Source organism: Idiotropiscis lumnitzeri, chromosome 1 (genome assembly GCF_059441095.1).
Source record: "Idiotropiscis lumnitzeri isolate Australia: NSW breed Sydney's pygmy pipehorse chromosome 1, RoL_Ilum_1.0, whole genome shotgun sequence".
NCBI lineage: Eukaryota > Metazoa > Chordata > Actinopteri > Syngnathiformes > Syngnathidae > Idiotropiscis > Idiotropiscis lumnitzeri.
In genome coordinates this window covers 7,041,505-7,061,371 of record NC_142391.1, presented here as the reverse complement: position 1 = coordinate 7,061,371, position 19,867 = coordinate 7,041,505, and the positions used below count along the sequence as shown (strand labels likewise).

General features: G+C 40.4%; 1 protein-coding gene across 2 annotated transcripts in view; it reads right to left on the bottom strand.

Annotated features, from left to right (window-relative positions):
- Positions 1-19,867, bottom strand: part of cdin1 (CDAN1 interacting nuclease 1) — a 76,666-nt gene that overhangs the window by 32,287 nt on the left and 24,512 nt on the right. For both annotated transcript variants that reach the window (XM_088313934.1, XM_088313924.1), the window contains exons 7-11: positions 11,110-11,189; positions 10,731-10,780; positions 9,681-9,748; positions 8,155-8,220; positions 7,893-7,998 (exon numbers count right to left, since the gene is read on the bottom strand). In XM_088313934.1, the coding sequence (XP_088170060.1) occupies positions 7,893-7,998; positions 8,155-8,220; positions 9,681-9,748; positions 10,731-10,780; positions 11,110-11,189 (370 nt within the window). The remainder of the gene's footprint in view (positions 1-7,892; positions 7,999-8,154; positions 8,221-9,680; positions 9,749-10,730; positions 10,781-11,109; positions 11,190-19,867) is intronic.

Genomic DNA, 19,867 nt, shown 5'->3' with positions numbered 1-19,867 from the left:
TTCTGATGTTATACATTCTGAAAGCTGACAAAAAACATGGACATTCATCTTAAAAAAAAAAAAAAAAAAAAAAGTTCCAGCGCCGCAAAAAAAGAAAAAGAAAAAAGGAATTCACATCGTTGACACACTCGCACCTCGTTTCACTTGAGGCTTCCTTCTCCATCTCGCCGTTTTGCGGCCGAGCACGAGGACAAGGAGGAGGGATACATGTACCGCCGAGGCGGCCGTGTCAAAGCTGGCTCTCAGTCTCAATGCTAAATGACAAATTTGGATAATGCACACGTATGACCTTCCTTATAGAAACGGCAGACATGCAGGCTTAACGAAAACTCAATCCCCAGGCTGCTGGAGAGACCTGAGAGTGCGGATTACACCGCGGACGCCTTAAACAATGAGCCCAAATGTGCATCCTTAAAAGCATGAAATCCTTGAAGCATCACAGCTTACTTGTCATTTGGCATTAATACTCCAGGATGCCTTTGCAGAAGTGTGTGCATGTGCGTGTGTGTGCGTGTGTGTGGGGGCAACTGCATTGCACTTCTGTGTACCGTGGCACCCCAAAACAAACATTTGCAAAGCCCTAAAGGAACTAGCATTGTGCAGCCTTATTTTTTTTTTCTGTGGATATTCTATGAGAGGATGTCATAACAAAGGAAACAATAAAAGAGGCCACGTTCCCGCACAGCATGGGGTGCCCAGAACTATAAATAAGAGCAAGGCCATGTCAGATGAGCTTATGCTTTATCAGGGAGGCTAATATCGCTTATTAATAAATTAAATTAATTATATAAGAATTATATAAAAATTAAAAAAATATATTTGAAAAATTATATCATAAAAATAAATTAATAATACCACAAATATGAGGACTTTATTAATATTCATAATTTTGCCTGCCAATGGATCTTTTGCTTATTTGCTTGGAACAACTAAAAAACAGGGTGATGACGGTCTTGACATACGACATTTTCACGTGTTCTTCATATAAATATTGACAGTAATCTTGACTTTAATACGGCCCAAGAATAGGTTAGTGATAGTTCCAACTTAGCAATGTTAAAATTACATTGCAGGCATAGAGCAGAACTCCCCCCGTACTACACATCGCTGGTGTCGGGCCAAAACCTTGTACCTCCAAAATAGAAAACGAAAAAATAGGAATTTCTCCAAAATGTGACGTATGAGTTTTTGGCCTGACGCCAGCGATATGAATTATTGGATATATGACCAGTGCGGGGTTACTCGAGTACAAAATTAAATGGGCACAAAGAGCTTTCTCAATGAATCAGTCAGTCAGGCCATGCGGTAATACTGGAATAGTTGAAACAAAATCTCCTTTCCATTGAAAACAACAACGAAAACACGAACGACAAATTAAATATCACTTGCATTTTTACATAATAAAATCGTTAATGAGTTGGTCAAATCAGGAACCATGTCATTCACATGCAAGCTGATTAATTATGTATGCGGATTGTGAGTTATCAAACCTGAGATGATTTTGCGTCGTTAAATAACATTTTAAAAATTTTTGAACTCCCAACAAAAAATATATTGCGACATTTTTGTCTATTCTGACTGATTAGAGGGCTGACTTGGAGCCAGTCACAAGAACGAAAGAGTCATTCTATATCAACCATGACAACACTACTTTTAACTCTGCATTTTCATGCATCTGGTTCAGAGTAGTTTCCCGGGGTGCGCTACATCCAACTGCCACTCAACTCGGGACAGGAGAAGTCAAACAAAGCATGACCTTTATGCGGTTGATGGCTTTCCCAAAATTCAACTATGTATATATTTGTTTGCCTCTTCCACTAACACTTCCAATTCCATTACTTCAAACTTCATTTTCTCTTGTGTTCCCCATGCAATTTTCTTATGGTAAAAAAAATCATCAAATCTACATAAAATCCAACCCCTTCTGCAAAAAAAAAAAAAATAAAATAAAAAGTTATTTGGACTGCGTAAAAGATCGCAACCAAAACCAAAATTCTCAACTGAAAAAAATGGACCTTATATGCAAACATTAACTGCATACGTTTGCATTTGCTAATTCCGCCTGCTATAAAATGTCATTTTTTGCCTCCACTATATTGTCGTGGCAGGACACAGGAGCTCGCAGGTGCGACACTGTCACCCTAGAAGTGTTTGGACCTGTCCTCAGGGACGCCCTGTTACGTCCAGCCACATTGCATCAGCTGCAGTAGTCATGGCCTTTGGGTGCTTTCTCTCTCTGTCTCAGGTGACATCTCCTATCTACCGTAGCACTATGATGACCCAGCTGCAAAAAAAATAAATAAATAAAATAACCCAGACAAATATAATATTCCACCAGTAACTACTTCTGCTTTCGGAGCAGTCAGCAATAATTGTTTTAGTCCCCCCCCCCCAGCTACATCATTACCTTCAAGTAATTGAGCACTAAGCTATTTGGAGAAGTCCAACGAAAATGATAGGCATGCCCATTAAAGTGGGACAATGTTGGATCAAGAAATTAAATTGCTTCAATTGACAGGCATTAACTGAATTAGCGCGGCAAAAAACCCCATGGACCGTAATTGGAAAAAGTTGACAAAGATCGGAAGCTGCGTAATTGCAGCTGTGTCAAGTTCTAACGAGCGTCACGGACACAGTTCTGTCTCAGTGTTAGCCAACGTGTCAGGGTAGAGATTAATAATATGACAAGTTTTCCATAATTCAAAGTAAAATAAAAAAAAATTACGACTGACTAACTTTATATTTTGACTCTTTTTTGAGTATTTATCGGAAGACATGAGATACTCCATATTATGGACATTAACCGTTAAGTGGGGTATATTATGCATTTATTTACACAAGTTCGTTATTTAATTTCACATTAGATAAATTACAAATTTTAAGTCAGCAACAACTTGAATTGTTGACAAAGGACTATATTTTTTATAACATCGGTTGAAATTTGAGGACCACATCCACTAAACAAAAATCTGGAATTTTTCTCATTTACATCCAAAAGTTAACAGAACGTCTAAGGAGAGACAGATTCATCCTACAGCAGCTGTTTCTATTTCCACAAAAAAAAAAAATACCAGCAGCATCAAGAACCGATTGTGATCAATCCCAACTAAGTATATAAAACAAATCATTAAAAATGCAAGTTTTCTCCTGAACCCATTTCCAGGTGGTCAAGACAGATGATGTATTGAAGCAAACCCAAAGGTCTAAACCCCCCTTGCTTCATATCGGGGAGAAATGAGGCATACTGTACCATGATATAGTTATCAATCTTTTTTCTTTTGTGGACGTCTGACAGCTCCTTATCAGGGCTAACCTTTTCACGCCTCCGTTAAGGGAGCCAACGTTCAACATTTGCAGTTTACAAATCTCACAGCTGACTGACTTTGGTGGGGTTGGGGGTTGGTGGCATTATGGAGGAAAGTAAGACGAAAAGGCGAAACATTTATGCTTTTAATCTGCTATGCGATGATTCCGATGACGCACATTAAATTCTGATTAGCGTTATTGATTCTTTAATAAAAATCATATTAATGCATTAGCTTTATAAAGCATCACCGGAATAGGGAGGGCAATTAAATCGTACAAAGATCCTTCATAGTAAGAACCATTATGAATGGGTGGACTTTGCCCGAGAAGGCATATCGTTAGACTTAATAAAGAAAACAAGCGGATGAAGTTCCAAAAGAAAGACAAGCAGCTCAATGGCTCACGTGGTTTGTGAGGTATGATATTAACATCCGTTGTTTTAGTGTTTTGATTGATTTCGTGGGGCGGTACAATGGACCAGTGGTTAGCACAAAGAATGCCGGGCAGGAGCACAGCGAAGAGGCCATATTTCTCATAATAATAATCAACTTCACAGAGTCCAAGTGGTTTATTATTTGGGGCTAGAAGAAATTGTGTTAATTAGTTGGAATTGGAATGAAATACAGGACGTTGCAATTAGGTTGCTATGAGAGCCTGCTAACGATATGTTGCAGTTTTTAGCACTGCAGTGAACAGCCACAATATTTCGAATTTTTATTGTGGGTTTTACGGTCCGGTTACTCTACTGGAGGACATGCAGCGTAATAGAAGAAGAGGAAGAGGCAGAGAAGAACCCCAACTAAACTCCACTCATCATAATCATTGCCACATAGACATTACAGGATACACCTGTGAGAAATGTTGTATGCTCTGCATCTGTTCATGAAGCAGTTATTCAAGATTATTTTTAATTACCATAAAGTCAATGATAATTTACATTAGGCTGTCTATGGGATTTCACATTATAGATTAGCATTAAGATAGCAGGTGTTTTTTTATTTTATGATCGGGTTGAAAATTGTGGAGTTCACATAATGTTTAATTACTTTTTTGTTTTATATGTCAGTTTTACATTTAACTTATTTTTTGCAGATCTTTGTTAGAGTTTTTTTTTTTGGTTCCTTATTGTGAAAACAAATGATGATTTAAAAATGTGTTTTATTATGCTTACAGGGTGTTTTAATGAGTTTAATAGTGTTAAAAGCAGCTCGAAGAGGTACAACGATATAGATTCGAACCGGGGACAATTATTTATTTTTTTGTACATTGTATTAAACAGTGGCGGGAAGTGAAGGCCTTCTCTGCTGGCCTAGCATAATCAAGAAAAAATGATCATATTCTTCACATTGATGTCACATTATATCGTAGTGTTGTATTTTTAGGTGAAAGTTTTTATCCAATAAGAATTCAGCTAGCTGGCAGATTTCACAGTACCTGTAGCACACACTATTCTTTCCGAGGCCTTCAGATAGAATCGTGCGGGCATCTGTTCTATGAAAGCCAATGAGCTTTCAGAGTTGATCGACAGTTGCGATAGCCAATCAGATCACGAGTTGGTTACAGTGAGCCTTCTCGCTGGCCTTACACTGAAGGTGATGAACACGTTTTGTGATTGGATACTCACTCGTGAGGGGGCAGGACGATGTGCAATCAACACACCCGGAAGTCGTAACTAGCAACCGTTCAAAAATCCAAACTATATTCTTGCTTTTTTTAAACCACAATGGCCGAAGGAGGGAAAAGTGTGGATTTAATTGCAGATCCACATTTTCAAGACGGACCTTTCAAGATCAACATTCGCTCAGTACTGTGTAAGTGTTTGTCTGTATCTTATTTCTCCAGCCGTGGTGTCATAAATGATGGTACTATGAGGGGGATTTATTCAAGTAGGCCGAAGTAGGACTTCACTAAAGGCCCAGGTGTGAAATGCATGGCCCGCCACTGGTATTAACTGAGTAATGTTTGTTTTCATTCACCAACCCAACCGGTGATCTAAAAATAATAAAGCCCCGTTACTGAGACACGTTTCGTTTATATGAAAGAAAATACTGCAGAGTTGGCCACCATTGCAGATTCAAGGCATACCCAAGAGTTGGGACGAACTAAATAACTACCAACAAACAGAAAACTTTGATCAAAGAGGGCTATTGAAAAAGAGACCACACCTGCGTTTTGAACATGATCCACGTCTCTCAAAACACACGAGACTCATTATGTGTTTAATATTCACCAGCAGGTGAATAATTCTTACGCAACTCTGATAGTTGGGCGAGATGGATAACTCAATTATCCGAGCATCAGTCAGAGCAGAGGGGCTCACCGGCTCTGGAACGCCAGCGGCTAAGATTGATAGCTGAACGACGCCGATAGCCGCCGCTTCGTCGCCTCATCCAGGCACCGGACTTGAACACGCCGTTTGATTCCACACGAGATCATTTTTCCACTCATTTTTGCTTTTCCTCTTCTTTCTTTGGAGCATTTTACGTGAAGCATCATTACCCCTCACTCCACTGAAGAGGGGTTCATTATGGGGTTAGTGTGTTGGCAAGACTATTGTTTGGATGATAAATGTAGTTGGTGAAAGCTTTGGAGAGAAAATTACTTGATTTTTTTTCCTCTTTCACTTTCTGCCACGATCCCAGAGCTCCTCTTATTGCTCGAAACCGAGCGCAATTAACACAAAAGGGCGAAGCGGTTCGGTAAAACCAAAGAGGGAATTCGGGGGAAAATAAGCAAATCAGTGGATATGTCAATCAAGGGCAATGAAGTAATCACAAAGTCTGCTGTGGATTCTTAAATAAAAGCTCCGGGGTTTGTAGAAATGTGAAGCAAAAAGGATTGGACAAACACCGCAAACAAATCAGCCCTTGAGGCTTGCTTTCTCTGTTTATACCATCAAGCGTTGACCCGACATGACATAAATACCTGAGACGATGATGTAAAAGGTCTAAACGATGAATGAAAAGCGATTTTACATTTCCAAATGTCAAGATTAAATGTCAATTAAAAAAAGTAACGGTTGCTGGATAAGGCCGGGACTGACAGTTTTACATTTCTATTCTGACACAACCAAGTTTATCTGATCGGGCTTCGGGCTGACATGATGGGATCTACATTGTCAGTTGTCTAATACACTTGGACAAGGCTGTGCCGCCGAATATCAATGAAAGACACCTCCGGGTCATATATGGAAGGCTCGGATAACTCTAACCTTAGAATCAGCGTGTAAGTATCATGATGGTTTGACCTAGTGGGAACTGGCGACGCTGCGATGAAAGGGACAAAGCAAAGAGCTTTTTTTCAAGAAGACGGAGGAAAATGTATTTTTGGAAACTTTTGATCTGCGCCGCTTGCTGGCTTTACCGCTTGTTACTGTAATATGGATTTAGTTAGAAAATAGAGAGACATTTTCAAGCACATTGCACTTTTTTAAATTTTTTTTTTACAAGAAATCAGCTGCTAGGATGGGAACAGTAATTGATTAGTCGATTGTTAAAAAGTGAGACAAGCATGAGCGAGGTTTATCAAGTTTGCACATCCGGCACAGCTGTTAAACCATGCCGATGTTTATTTTGTTTGTCAGATTTTCATGACTTGCTTTGTCGCTTTTCAACACTGTTTCCAAAGATTGATTTCTCTGATTGAATTGATGATTCATTTTTCTTGAGTGCGTCAAGGCACAGATCAAGCGGAAAGCAGTTCAAATTATGATTGTTTCATATTTCACGTTTTTTCCACAGAAGATATAAAACGTGTCATTTCTTGGGACTAATCGTTTCCACACTCATGTTCACTTTATGATAATATACAGAGTTAAAAACAACGATGACGAAGGAACTTCCAATTATTAATGTGGGGTATAAATTTTTGTCTGAAAAAAAAATAAATAAAAAATAACATACTTGTGAGTACGTTTGAACGAATTTGCTAGGATGATCCAACATATTTAAATACGTTGGAACGTACTTGCTAATACATTTGAACGTACTTGTAAATACATTCAATAATACATAGTTGCAAATACGGTCGAATATAGTTGTAGGCTAAATGCGACAAATTGAGCATATTTTTTTCCCCACAATGCCACGGGGTATTGACTTGGCATGCAGAAAAAAAACTTCTGTAATGAAACCAAATAATTATGATTAAACAATATTTACTTACAAAGTATGTCACTTTTGAACACAGAGGTAAGGTGTAGGCCAAATGCTTATAAAAAAAAAAAAGAAAAAAAAGTAGAACGTAAATCATGCTCTGCAGACATAATAAAACCAACAATAAAACTTACATATAAATAATGTTTACGTATTTACGATTCCAATATGTATAATGTTGGCCAATTTTATTTATTTTTTCCTCATGCATGGGCAAGCTAATGCCCAGTGGCATTAGGAGAAAATTGCTACGTTTGTAACATTAAGCCTTCAAGTACGTTCGGATGTATTTGAAAGTACTCTCGAGTCCACTTCCATGCTTCCTTTGTACGCAGCTACGACTTGAGTTGTGTATTTACGAGTTTAGAATTGGATGAGGTAGAACAAAGGAATAAAAAATGCAAAAGAAAGAATGTGCAAACCAGGACTGACCTATTCCAGTAGCTCCAAAACTGTTCGTTGAGATAGGTACGGTGACTGTGGTCATCCCCAAATGACGCTTTGCTCTCAATCCAGTGAACGATGTGGCCCTCCACAGCTTTCCATAAACACACATAAACAACGAGTCAAAACCGGCAAAAAAACTCCGGAATTAACCCTTCGCGTTTGCACCAACCACACCAGGGCAGCGTCCATTTGAGCAAAACTGAAATCGATTTAGGATCAACAAAATTGTGGGAAAAAAAATACGAACCAACAGGGACCTCCAGGATGATGTCAGGAGTTTTGTCGTAACCTTTAGCTCTCAGTTGGTTTTCATCTAAAACAGAAGGCAGATGAGTCGCATTTGTTACATACATTGTTTCGTAAAAGTTCCCTTGGTGTGATAACATTTACAACACTTGGCCGTGTATTTGCTGCCAGCTCACAAAAAAAAAAAGCTGAGCTCCAGTTTGTAGTTCGGTGAAGCTTCATAAAATATATCGCAATGGGGCATTAGAGTCTGACTAAGCCCGACCCCGATCCTCACAAACTGCAGCCATTGTCCTTGACTTTTTGCACACTTCAGCCATTATCCGCACAACACCTGATTTCTCCATTAAATCTCGGAGCTGACCAGGTCATTCGGTTCCAAGGGCCTGCCTCTTTGTCTCCAGTCAAGCTCGACTAATGGGGCACGGAGGAGAATTGAGAAGAGATGGAGGGTGCCGGTGTCAGTAAAGAGGCAGCATCAGCCAAGGATGGAGAAAGGGGAGCCGAGAGTGAGGTCAGTGTGGCTGCCAGAGGCCTGCGGTGCACGGGGGGCATCCCGGGCTCGGCTAATGTGTCTGCACCGGCAAAAAGGGGAGCGCGATTGGCCGCGGCTGGGCTGTTGACATTGTCATGTGGCTCTGATCGCCTTTTTACACCACCTTTGATTAAAATTAATGGGCCGTCCCTGCTGTTGGGTAGCTTATTTCCAATCCATTTATCAACTGGGGTGAGGTTGCCTCAGTGGCCCTGGTGCCCTCTGACAGTTTTAGAACAGTCCTCTGTATAGCCGTGAAGAAAGGTCAACACCGCGGGTCCAAATAAATGATGTGGTCTTAATGACACAAGGAATGACTTTCATCCTTCACTCACCTGACCTATGGGATGATGATGATGGGATGGAGGGGGTGGGGTGGGGGGTTGAGATGGAAGCGGGGGTTAAATATTAACTTCCACAATTTCACACATGGGCACTACCTTGATTGAATTCGAATGAGACAAAATCATGATTCCAAGGCTATAGCACTGCATGTTGCAACAATGCTATTTCATAAAAAAAAAATAAAACTTAATATTGAGCCACTGATCACCGTACTCTACCCACGTTAGAGCAAGGCTAAAAAATAGTTTGCAAGTAAACATTGCACATCTGTCCAGGATGAGACTTATTTCTTAGAATTTCCTCGCGAGAGTTTGAGTACGAGGCCTGAAGATCACCCGCAATGGCTGCTGCAAAGCAAAATGGCCAATTTCTTTTTCACATTTTTCTTCCGTCCGCAAATAGCACGATGATTGGCGGAAATTGTGTCAGGGGCTACTTTCTTGTAACTTTTGGGGGAGCGGTACTGAGCGAGTGGGGGCGCGAGGACATTCGGCATCACCAGGATGGGAGAAAATGAATGACCTTAAAATAGAACTGATGACGGTAGAACTTCGAGAGCTTTTTGTCAGTGGGCGGAGTCCACTTTTACAAGTTGTGCCAAAATGAAACGATTAGCAAGGGGGTGCAAAGGTGAAATGACGACTTACCTAGAAAGGACAAATTTTTCTCCTTGAGTTTGTCACACAGCAGCACCTCGTGCTCTTGGCCAATAGCGCTGTGGGGAAAGAGTCAAGGATTCCAAAAGTTGCGGTTGTTATCTACTAAAGCCTCAAAAATATAAGCAAAGAATAAAAAGCGCCCAGTTGTCATTCATTATTTATGAGCTGAACCATTGCTTTTCCTGCTTGGACGTTTGCTCCAAAGTCTATTGGGGCGTATTATGCAAAGTAAAAGTCGTTTCTCTTGATGTCACTTATTAATCCAAAGCACAGCAGCATAATCAAGTTTTCTGGTCAACCTTAATCAGTGCTCACAACAAATCTTTGAAGTGCATGACTGTAATAAGGAATCGGGAGGAGATGCTGACAAAGTTCCACGTTGAGTAACTCTTAAATCAGAAACTGAACGGAAAAATGTTCTGCTGATTTTTGAAAAAAGTAGGAACAAAGTTTTTTTTTTTTCGAGGGCAAAAGAATAAAGTGTACTATATCTTTCAGTAAATTCAATGCCTATATTGTAACAAAACACATTTTATGGGCCGTGAAAAATGAGCCCAAATGCTCTGAAATGGCCGGTTTGCAAACGGCTGGTAGTGAACGATTTAAGCATTGAGATGTATAATTGAGTGTGTGACAAAGTTAAAATTCAAAAACATAACTGCGGTATGCATTTTTTGATTTCACCTGATTTTTTTTTTTTACGGGAACGTTAATCTGAACTGCCTACGCTTGTTGGAAAAAAAATGTGACTTGAACTCTCCATGGTGCTGAACTGTATCCAATTGATGACAAAACAAAATGAGAATATTCACAAGATACAAGGAAGCCAGCTGCGTTCATTCAATACCACCCAACTCATGACGTTTTCTTTTTTTTCTTTTTACATCTCCCTCCACATCCTGTATCATTTGTGGTAGAGGGATGGCAAACGCCTCCGCCGTGAAGCAGAACTTTTATGTGGGGTGAAGGCAGACACATCTCATCCCCTTCAATAGCTCCTCGTCAATTTCAAGCTTAAAATTTTATGGGATAGGATACTGTTTGATGCAGTCTACCAGTGGTCCATAACAGCAGTCGTTTACTGTGCACTGAGGAGAGTGGAGGGGGGGAGAAATATTACGGCGTGTGGAGAGAGCAAGACAGACAGACAGACAGACAGACAGACAGAGAGCGAGAGAGAGAGAGAGAAAGAAAGAGAGAGAGAGAGAGAGAGGGAGGGAGAGAGCGAGAGAGAGAGAGAGAGAGAGAGAGAGGGAGGGAGAGAGAAAGAGAAATGAGAAAGGTGGAGGTGAGGAAAGGAATGCGATACAGTAATGAGCAAGGAGAAAAGATGGAGTAATACACATGCAATGAAACTAAAAAATAAATAAATATATATATATATATAGATATACACATATATATTTTTTAAATGTACTTGGTATACGTTCTTGGCCAAGGTTTGGTCTGGTATTAACGATGGTTCCTTGAGCATACTGTTGAGGACTGATTTGGAGGCTGTGAAGATGAAGAAGAAGAAGAAGAAGACAAATCAGAACAAGATGACACACGTAGTAAAGTGTTTAACCATTTTCAAAGAATTAATCACTCGGTTTGTTTGCACTAGTGCAAATAAAAACCTCAGGTCAAATAGAGGGCTAATTTTGTCTCGTTATTGAAAAAATTAAAAAAAACAAATACAAAGAAATAATGCAAAGAAAAGAAGTAGTGCTTCTTGGTTTCAAAATTAAAAAATTGCATTTTAGATTTACCTTCCAGGAGTCATGAGGCCCTATCATAAAATGAAATCATTTGTATTATTATAACAGACAGATTGTTAATTATTATTATTTGTGGAATAATAAAACAAAGGGGCAAAAATTGAGAAGTCGACGACTAATCAATAATCAAATTCATCGCTAATTATTTTTTAAAATTGATGAATTGTTTAGAGATTGTAAATAGTGCAAATCCTCTGACTTTTCAGCCTTTCTGCAGTGAATAGTCACAAATTTCTTTAGCCCTCACTGACATCAAAATCAGACATTTACAAATATCTGCATTTACTTTGCACGGTAATGAGCAAAATGTTGTCTTTTTTTCTAACACGTTACGACCCAAACCGGTAACTGAATCTTAAACAAAATGATGAACGTGCATTTTTGGCAAAACATCGTGTGAAAAAAAATGTGTAAAAAAATATAAGTCGTAGACAATTATCCCCTCTCAGTCCCCCAAAGATTGTTTTGTACAGTGGAACTTGCAAAGTCCAATACTTCGGCGCTCGTAAAAAGAGCTCACAGGTGTTTTAATGACATGTTTGCGACAAGGGTTTGTCAAAATACCCCAAGGAGCGAGAATGACGGCACACTTCACCGAAATTAGGCTGCCTTGCGCAAATGACTCAGCGCTCAGCCCGCCCTCTTCAACTGAGGGGCCCAATGTTGAGTGTGGCTTTCATTACCCTGGCGACCTGGGAAGAGCTAGGGTGTTGTGACAAGGTGAGCTGCTTCGACTTGAGCTCAGAGAGCAAAAATATAAAACTATTAAAATTAAGGTGACAAAAAAAATAACCCACCAATAAATATTTTAGGATTAACAAACTCTATTTGTGGAAAAAAAATAAAAATGTCGCAAATTATTAAAAAAAAAAAAATAAAAATAAACATGTGTAGCGATACACAATACTAGAAGCCGGGTACTGTCTGTAGTTGAGTACACCAACATCAGAGGAAATAAAATAAATTGCTATATGCTGAGTAATAAAAAAAACTAAAAAAAAAACGTGAAAACAGAGTTAACTGAATCAAATTCCCGAGTGCTGGATTAGCATACTATTCCATTAAAAGACAGCCACTTGGCGTCTATACACGTCTTCGATAGATAAATGTTTCAGTCCAGAGCACAGGAGCTCCATGTAGTTTATCTATGTTACACACGCCGGCTGTTCTGCATGTCTCATCCCCCATTCTTGCTCTACTAACATTATAAATCAGACAGAAAAGCCTGCCGGATGGGTTTCCCCGGGTACTGCAACAGGGGAGCGAGGAAAATATAAAGAAAAAAAAAAACCTTAAATCATTTCTTAAAAAGATTTGGATTAAATGGATTGTAACATTGTGTGACGAAATGGCGGTGGCGCGCCGTTTTCGTGATATATATTTATACGTGCGTGCTCCTGACAGACTCGCCGTATTCTAGACAATATATGGGAATGTTTCAATTCACATTTCAGGCATGGATGGTCCCCGGAACAACATTGCAGACAATGGCTTGCTTATTTAGAACATTGTGTGTGGGGGGAAATGTCAATCCAAGATTGACAAAAGCTCGAAAGAGCCTTGTTGATGCTCTTTTACAGGTTTTTCCGGTTGCGAGGAGGTCGAGCGGTGCTTGGCGTTTTCATCGACGGAATAAAGAAGGCCAGGTGGAGGCCTTAAGCACTCCCTCCACGCTGACACCTCTTTTATTTGTGCTACCTTCTGTGTTTTTAGCCTCGCCCTCCAGCTCATAACCGCACACACTCTCACAACCGCCAAGCACGGGCTTTATTTCTTTGCTCATTTCTCTCCGAGCTCGGTGCCCCCCCCCCCCACTCGACGGATCCATACCGCACTCCCGAGCAGGAAAGAGGGGTTGTAATTTCCCCTTGAGTTAGGACACCTCATGACAAATGATAATGGGTAATCAATAAAGCAGGGGGAAATATGAGGCGGCAAACTTTATGAAGCCGAGAGACGTATTACTCCACAGACAACACTGTTTTCCCTTAACAAAGTCACTACTCGAGTGTGCCTAATAATCTGAAGGAAAATCAAAGGCGCTGCAACCACATCAGCAATATTGGCAACTTATTCCACTTTAATGGCATTTGGATTGATTTCCCCCCGCCCCTCGTCCTAATGGTCCTTTTATAGATTTGACGCTGCTTCTGCAAAACAGTCATGTGTATTAAACCTCCCTGAAGGCTAACGGTAGCCATTAAAGCCCTTGTCTCACTACCGCTCATAATTGGAGGTTTGACCACCACCACCACGTAACACACACAAACACACACCTCAGTCGTAGACAATTATCCCCTCTCAGTCCCCCAAAGATTGTTTTGTACAGTGGAACTTGCAAAGTCCAATACTTCGGCGCTCGTAAAAAGAGCTCACAGGTGTTTTAATGACATGTTTGCGACGAGGGTTTGTCAAAATACCCCAAGGAGCGAGAATGACGGCACACTTCACCGAAATTAGGCTGCCTTGCGCAAATGACTCAGCGCTCAGCCCGCCCTCTTCAACTGAGGGGCCCAATGTTGAGTGTGGCTTTCATTACCGTGGCGACCTGGGAAGAGCTAGGGTGTTGTGACAAGGTGAGCTGCTTCGACTTGAGCCCAGAGAGCAAAAATATAAATAAATAAATTGTAAGTTTCAATGATCTGATTATGTGGTGCATGCAGTAGACACATGGACAATTTACTTCATGTCGCCCATTTAAATGACATTTTCAAACTGTCAAAATGTGCAATTAAAATTCCGACAGCATCAAACGGCGAATGACAGAGCAACAGTGTTGCTTCTTTTAAACAATTTAGTGCAGACATATATTTAATGTGGACGTTTTCTACTTCCTGGTTTGTTCACATTCCCAAAGCTGCTATTGACATTTTTAGATTTTATTTATTTTTATTTTTTTTATGAAAAGACTTGAATTTGGATCTTCCATGTTTGATAAGAAGGAGCACTGAGTCAAGACGCAGACCGCTACGTTAGCTTCAATCGCTAATTGCTGACTGCCTGGCTACGATATGTTTTTCACACGTGATCAAAAAGTCGAATGTTACACTCGGGGTTTATTTCAATGAGCGCTTTAGTAAAATTCAGCCATTTTCGACCTGTTAACCTAATATGCACATTTTTTTTGGAAAGTGGGAGGAAGCCGGCGTATAGGCGTGAAAAAGAAGTCACAACATTTTGAGTAAGAAAAAAAAAATGCTTTAAAATTTTTTTTCAGCCTCACTTATTTATTTGATGTGCACCTTTGGCAAGACAGTTCAAGCCAACCACTTTTTTTTTCAGAATACACGAATATTCAATGAAATTTTCAATTGAATATCAGCCCTAAAACGTGTCACGGTCAACTTTGGAGGTACCACCACATTTTGGTGACTCATCACCATAAAAGGTGCTCTTCTCCTCTTGCTCCTTTTTCTTTGCTGTAGTGGGGTTAAAAATAGCTATAGAGACGATGACCTTGGCGCTGACATTGTGGAATTCCAGCCAAGCATCGACGTGATGAAAATCGAAGGCCGGGCCGCTAATAAATCACCGTGCTTTTAAAATGAATTTACCCTAATGCTCATTCATCACGCGCTGTAATACCTTTGCAGGCCCTGGCTCGCTTTCGACGGTGTGCACAAACACAGCAGTAAATAACAACAGGGCGCCCGCGTCCCTCGCATCGCTGCAGCTTCCGACATCAGCATACATTAAAAGACGCCCCCGCCTTGCACCGCATCGCTCCTCCGTGACACTCTGAGCTCATCTCTGAAGCGACACACACACACAAGCAACGACAAACATAAAATAGAGGAATATAAAAAGCACAATCTGAAGAGCACCAGACACAGAGAACAAAGCCCTGCAGCGCATCTTTGCCCCCTTGTAAACATTCACCAAATTTACTGTAATTGTCCCGCGTTGGTATAAATTGTGACTAAGGCGCCGTATCACACCGTCAGCATGTGAACACGGCAAGAACAGAGGAGGAGGGAAAACCACAAATACGACGCTACGCCCCCGTTGGGATTTGCTAAACAAATCGCGAGGCTGCGTTGGTATATAAAACTCCAAAAGAAGACGAGCTAACAACAAAATAACGTTGATTTATCACGGCTCACGTGTGTCATTTCTTTCAATTCCTCCGCTCGGGTGAAAAAAAAAAAAAGAAAAAGTCATTATCGCAAATGCTGAGAAACCTCATTAGATAGCGACATTTGTTGAGGGAGGACCGTAATAAACAATAACGGATGACGATTGTTATTGCCGCTGACACTGATGAGCTCCTCTGAAAGTTTGTTTATTAATTAAAAAAAAAAAACACTTTATCCACAATGTGTGAGCTTGGGTGGGGTGAGGCGGCGAGGGGGGGGGGGGGGGCACTTAGCCATTTCCTCTACATGCCCAATACCCCCGATGCTACAGAACCCCCCCCCCCCTCCCCCTCGACCCATTGAGCTGTGGAGTGGGGGTGCACTCGTTCATCAAACTTCATGGCGCAAGGAGGAGAGACAGGGCCTGATAATGTGCGCCGCGCTAAAGCTGATTTTCCATGATGAATCTCGGAGCATATAAATTGGCTAATATCTGAAAACATTTACAGATACTCCCGGAATTGACTACTTGCGCGACGTGATGGATGAGTCTGCCCGACGCCGGACGACAGCTCGGCAAATCTCCACGGCTGCCTAAAACCCCTCATTTGATTTTCCAATTTTCTCCTTTTTTTTTTTTTTTTTTTTTAATGCTTCCTCAAATAGAATATGAGGGGTGTGCGTGTGGGGGGGGGAAATCAGTAGCATGAGGACATTTAAAAAAAAATAAAAAATTAAAAAAATCTTTTTAGACTTGGTGGTTATACGAGGTGCAGGAGGAGCCGGTTCCCTGAAGAGGTTACTGGGGCAGAACTGATCTGCTTCCACCTGATTCTCCCTGAAAGCGCTGAGATGAGACTCTACATTCCAGCGTGTGCGTTTGCGTGTGTGTGTGTGTGTGTGTAAAAGAATTGCAGCGGTAGATCTGGCAGCAGCGAGGCTGCATAGGTCAGGCCATTAGACTGCGGCAGAGGCTGGCTGGAGCTCCTCTCATGAAAGGGAGTAATTAGTATACTTGTCAAGTGGAGTGCCACGGCGCTGCTCGCCTCCACTGCACTTGCAGAAGAATCGCTCATCGTTCGTCCGTATGCACTCCCTTCCTGCTTCTCTCATTATTTCTACACACATGCACTCACACACACACAGGAAGAGTGCTCGCCTTCAGGTGAGCGAGAGCTTTAACAATGACAGTGGACTCCCAAGATTGACTGGATGCAACACAACGCGACATCCAGCTATCTACAAAACACCGGCGCCATTATGAATAGATCAAAAGGAGCCCGGTAACATTCTCGCGGTGTTAACATCAAACGCGGGACATTTATAACCTGGCGTACGGGGCTTCTGTAAAGGAATGCGACAATAAATCTTGAGGGCGCTCGAATCACACAGTTACAAAACACGCAGGGAGCAATCTAATCTGGAGCCGGGCCTTGGGAAAATGGAAAAAGGTCAAATAGCTAGCAAAATTGCCTCCTCGAGAAAGAGAGAGAATGTCTAAATCGAGAGCGCCTGTCAAAGAGAGGAGCCGAAAGAGGGGTGACGAGATTGAAGCAGAGCAAAGATGGTTGGGAGGCGGGTGCTGAAGGAGCCGGAGCGCCTTAGTATAGATTTTAGTGAATGCTATTACCATATTTTCTCATATAGCAGACATTTAGGTATCTTTCCATTGACTATGTTACACAAAGTATCAGGCCAGGAAGGGCAAGGTCAAGATTCAAACCCAGAACTGCAGATGTGCAAGCCACTTGTCCACCCGAGAATAAATCATTAAAAAGTACAATTTTGACATGATTCCTTGTGGAAAATCATAAAAGGTAATGAATGGTTTCATTTTCTTTAGCTTTGGAAGTGTGTGACCTTCAAATAGAGAACAAAAACCGCATTAAAGTTCTCATGTGACCTTTCCCTCCCAACTGGGACAAATCAGCTTCGACTAGACAAGGATCATTATGATTGCTGATATCATATTCAATACATACTAAACAGCTTTCAACGCATTGATTTATTTAGAGAGCCACCAGGATTGTATTCTGCGTCGCCGACACTCTCCCCAATATTTTTTTGCTGAAGGAACTGACTGAGATTGGAGGGGTGAGGGGGGGGTCGTCATGGTGAGGAGCAAAACAAAACAAGGAAGGCGCAGAAAACAATTTGAAAGTGTGTATCGATCCAACACGGGTGATTGTACATGCGTACATTCCCCGCACCCAAAGGCACCATCCCTACATGTCTTAAATGCAAAGGGGAATGAATGGAGAGAATTAAAAAAAAAAAAAACAAACAAAAACAAAAAAAAACAGCGAGCCAGTTGGGGTTAATGTCCCTTATATAGAAGTCTATTGATCTTCGCAGGACGCTTTGGAGTCCGAAAGGAACTGGCGTGCAAGGAGGAGCATGACAAATACGCCTGCCACTGGCTCTGAAGCAGCCCGTTAGCTAATTGCCAGAAAAGACAATTACCTACAGTAGGCATTGTTTCGTAATGGCAACACATGACTTGAGTGTAATAAACCAGCGGCGAGCGGTGCGGCAGTCCCGAGCTGGGGACAGAAGTGGCCTAATACATCCATTACTACGACCACAATCACGTGACAATTTTATGAAATAATACACAAAACCACAAAATAATAGAAGATTATATATTATATATATATATATGTATATATATATAAATGAATATATATAAATAAAGATACATAATAAACCCTTTATCTTGCTCCAAACTACAACACTACAATAACATTTTAACCAGTTCACATTATTTTTGTATTATTTTTTTATTTATTTTTAATTGTGTAGTCACGCGTTTGAAAATATACCAGTCGGCAACATTGAAGTCAGACTTATCCTCATAATGTCCCAGTGATAAAAGTATTTTTTAAGAAATGAAAAAAACTTCAAATGTGCTGTTCTAAATTATGACATACGGCAAAGATTCAAGACAATTTATCGCTTGCAAAGAATATTGTCCGAATTAAAGCGTTAACTCCAAAAAAATGTTTTAACTCAGTAAAATATTTTAACTCAGTTTTATTATTACAAACATAATTTGCATACTTTGCAAATATTGTACCATATTTGCAGTACATCTTTACAAAACGGCATGCTCAAGTTACCACTGGGCCTTGCAAATCAACACTGTTGGAGTGTTGGTGCAAGTGGGAAGTTTTGAGAAATATTTCGAAGAAAAATGCCTGTAAAGATGTCTCAATTGTGATTGTATTCAAGAATCAAAGAAAGATATTAGAACAGTCTTTGAATTAAATGTACTTGTATTTGATGATTTTGCATTAATTGCGTCACAAAAATCACACAATCGCACAAGGTTCACAAAAACAGTTGAAAAATGTGATTAATCGCAAATAATCATGTACATTTTCTGTGATTAATTAGCTAAAAAAATCGTCACTTGACAGCACTAATATTAATATTAATATAGCGTATTTTCCGAACTATAAGTCGCTACTTTTTTCCTAGATTTTGAACAATGCGGCTAATACATCGGTGCGGCTTTTCTGTTGATTTTTCTTTCGTTGTTTGTTTGTTTGTTTTTTTATGATGATACTCTCAAACGTTTCTGTTTTCAACATGATATGAAACGCGCCGAACAACAACAAATCATGTTTTGACTGTATAGTAATGCAGGGAAGCGGTCTAATATCATCCGAGATTGCCTGCGTCTCCCGGATGAATGACCAGCTCTACAAGCCGCGGCGACTTGTATTTTGACAAGCCGTGGATAACGGCGCTGTAGGTCCAAAGCAATCACACTTTGACGTTGACAAATCGCCAAGCTGTGGCGAATTTGAAAATAACGCGCATCCCCTTTCGTCTCTTTGGTGATTATATCGCAAGCACGTCTTGTCTGGTCACCACGCCGGCTTCTGCGTAGGGCTGTTGTATTTGTGTTGGTTCAAGATGATATTTTTGCATTTTAAAGGGATTTATTTTTTTTCTGAAATTACGTAGTGAAACTAATAACAAATTAGAACGGGAAGCCATCTTAAAGGGGAAGTCAAGTCTAAAATGATCTTTACCTTGTAACATTGATCACATTGGATATGTGTAGCAGATAGCTGTAATTCAGTTTTGCCAAGTTAAATAAAAAGCATTTGAGATGAACATAACTACACAAGTTGTAGTAGCATTTCTCTAGAGATGGACCGATCATCGGCCTGGCCAATTCTCTATGCCGATTTTCAGCACAAAAATCGGCATCGTCCTAATTTAAATAACTGATGTCCGATAATAAATCAATTTAATACTGTACTGAACTCAAAACAATGCTAAGTAAAATTTAAATTTAAATTTCTGTCATTTTGAAATTGTCCAAGAT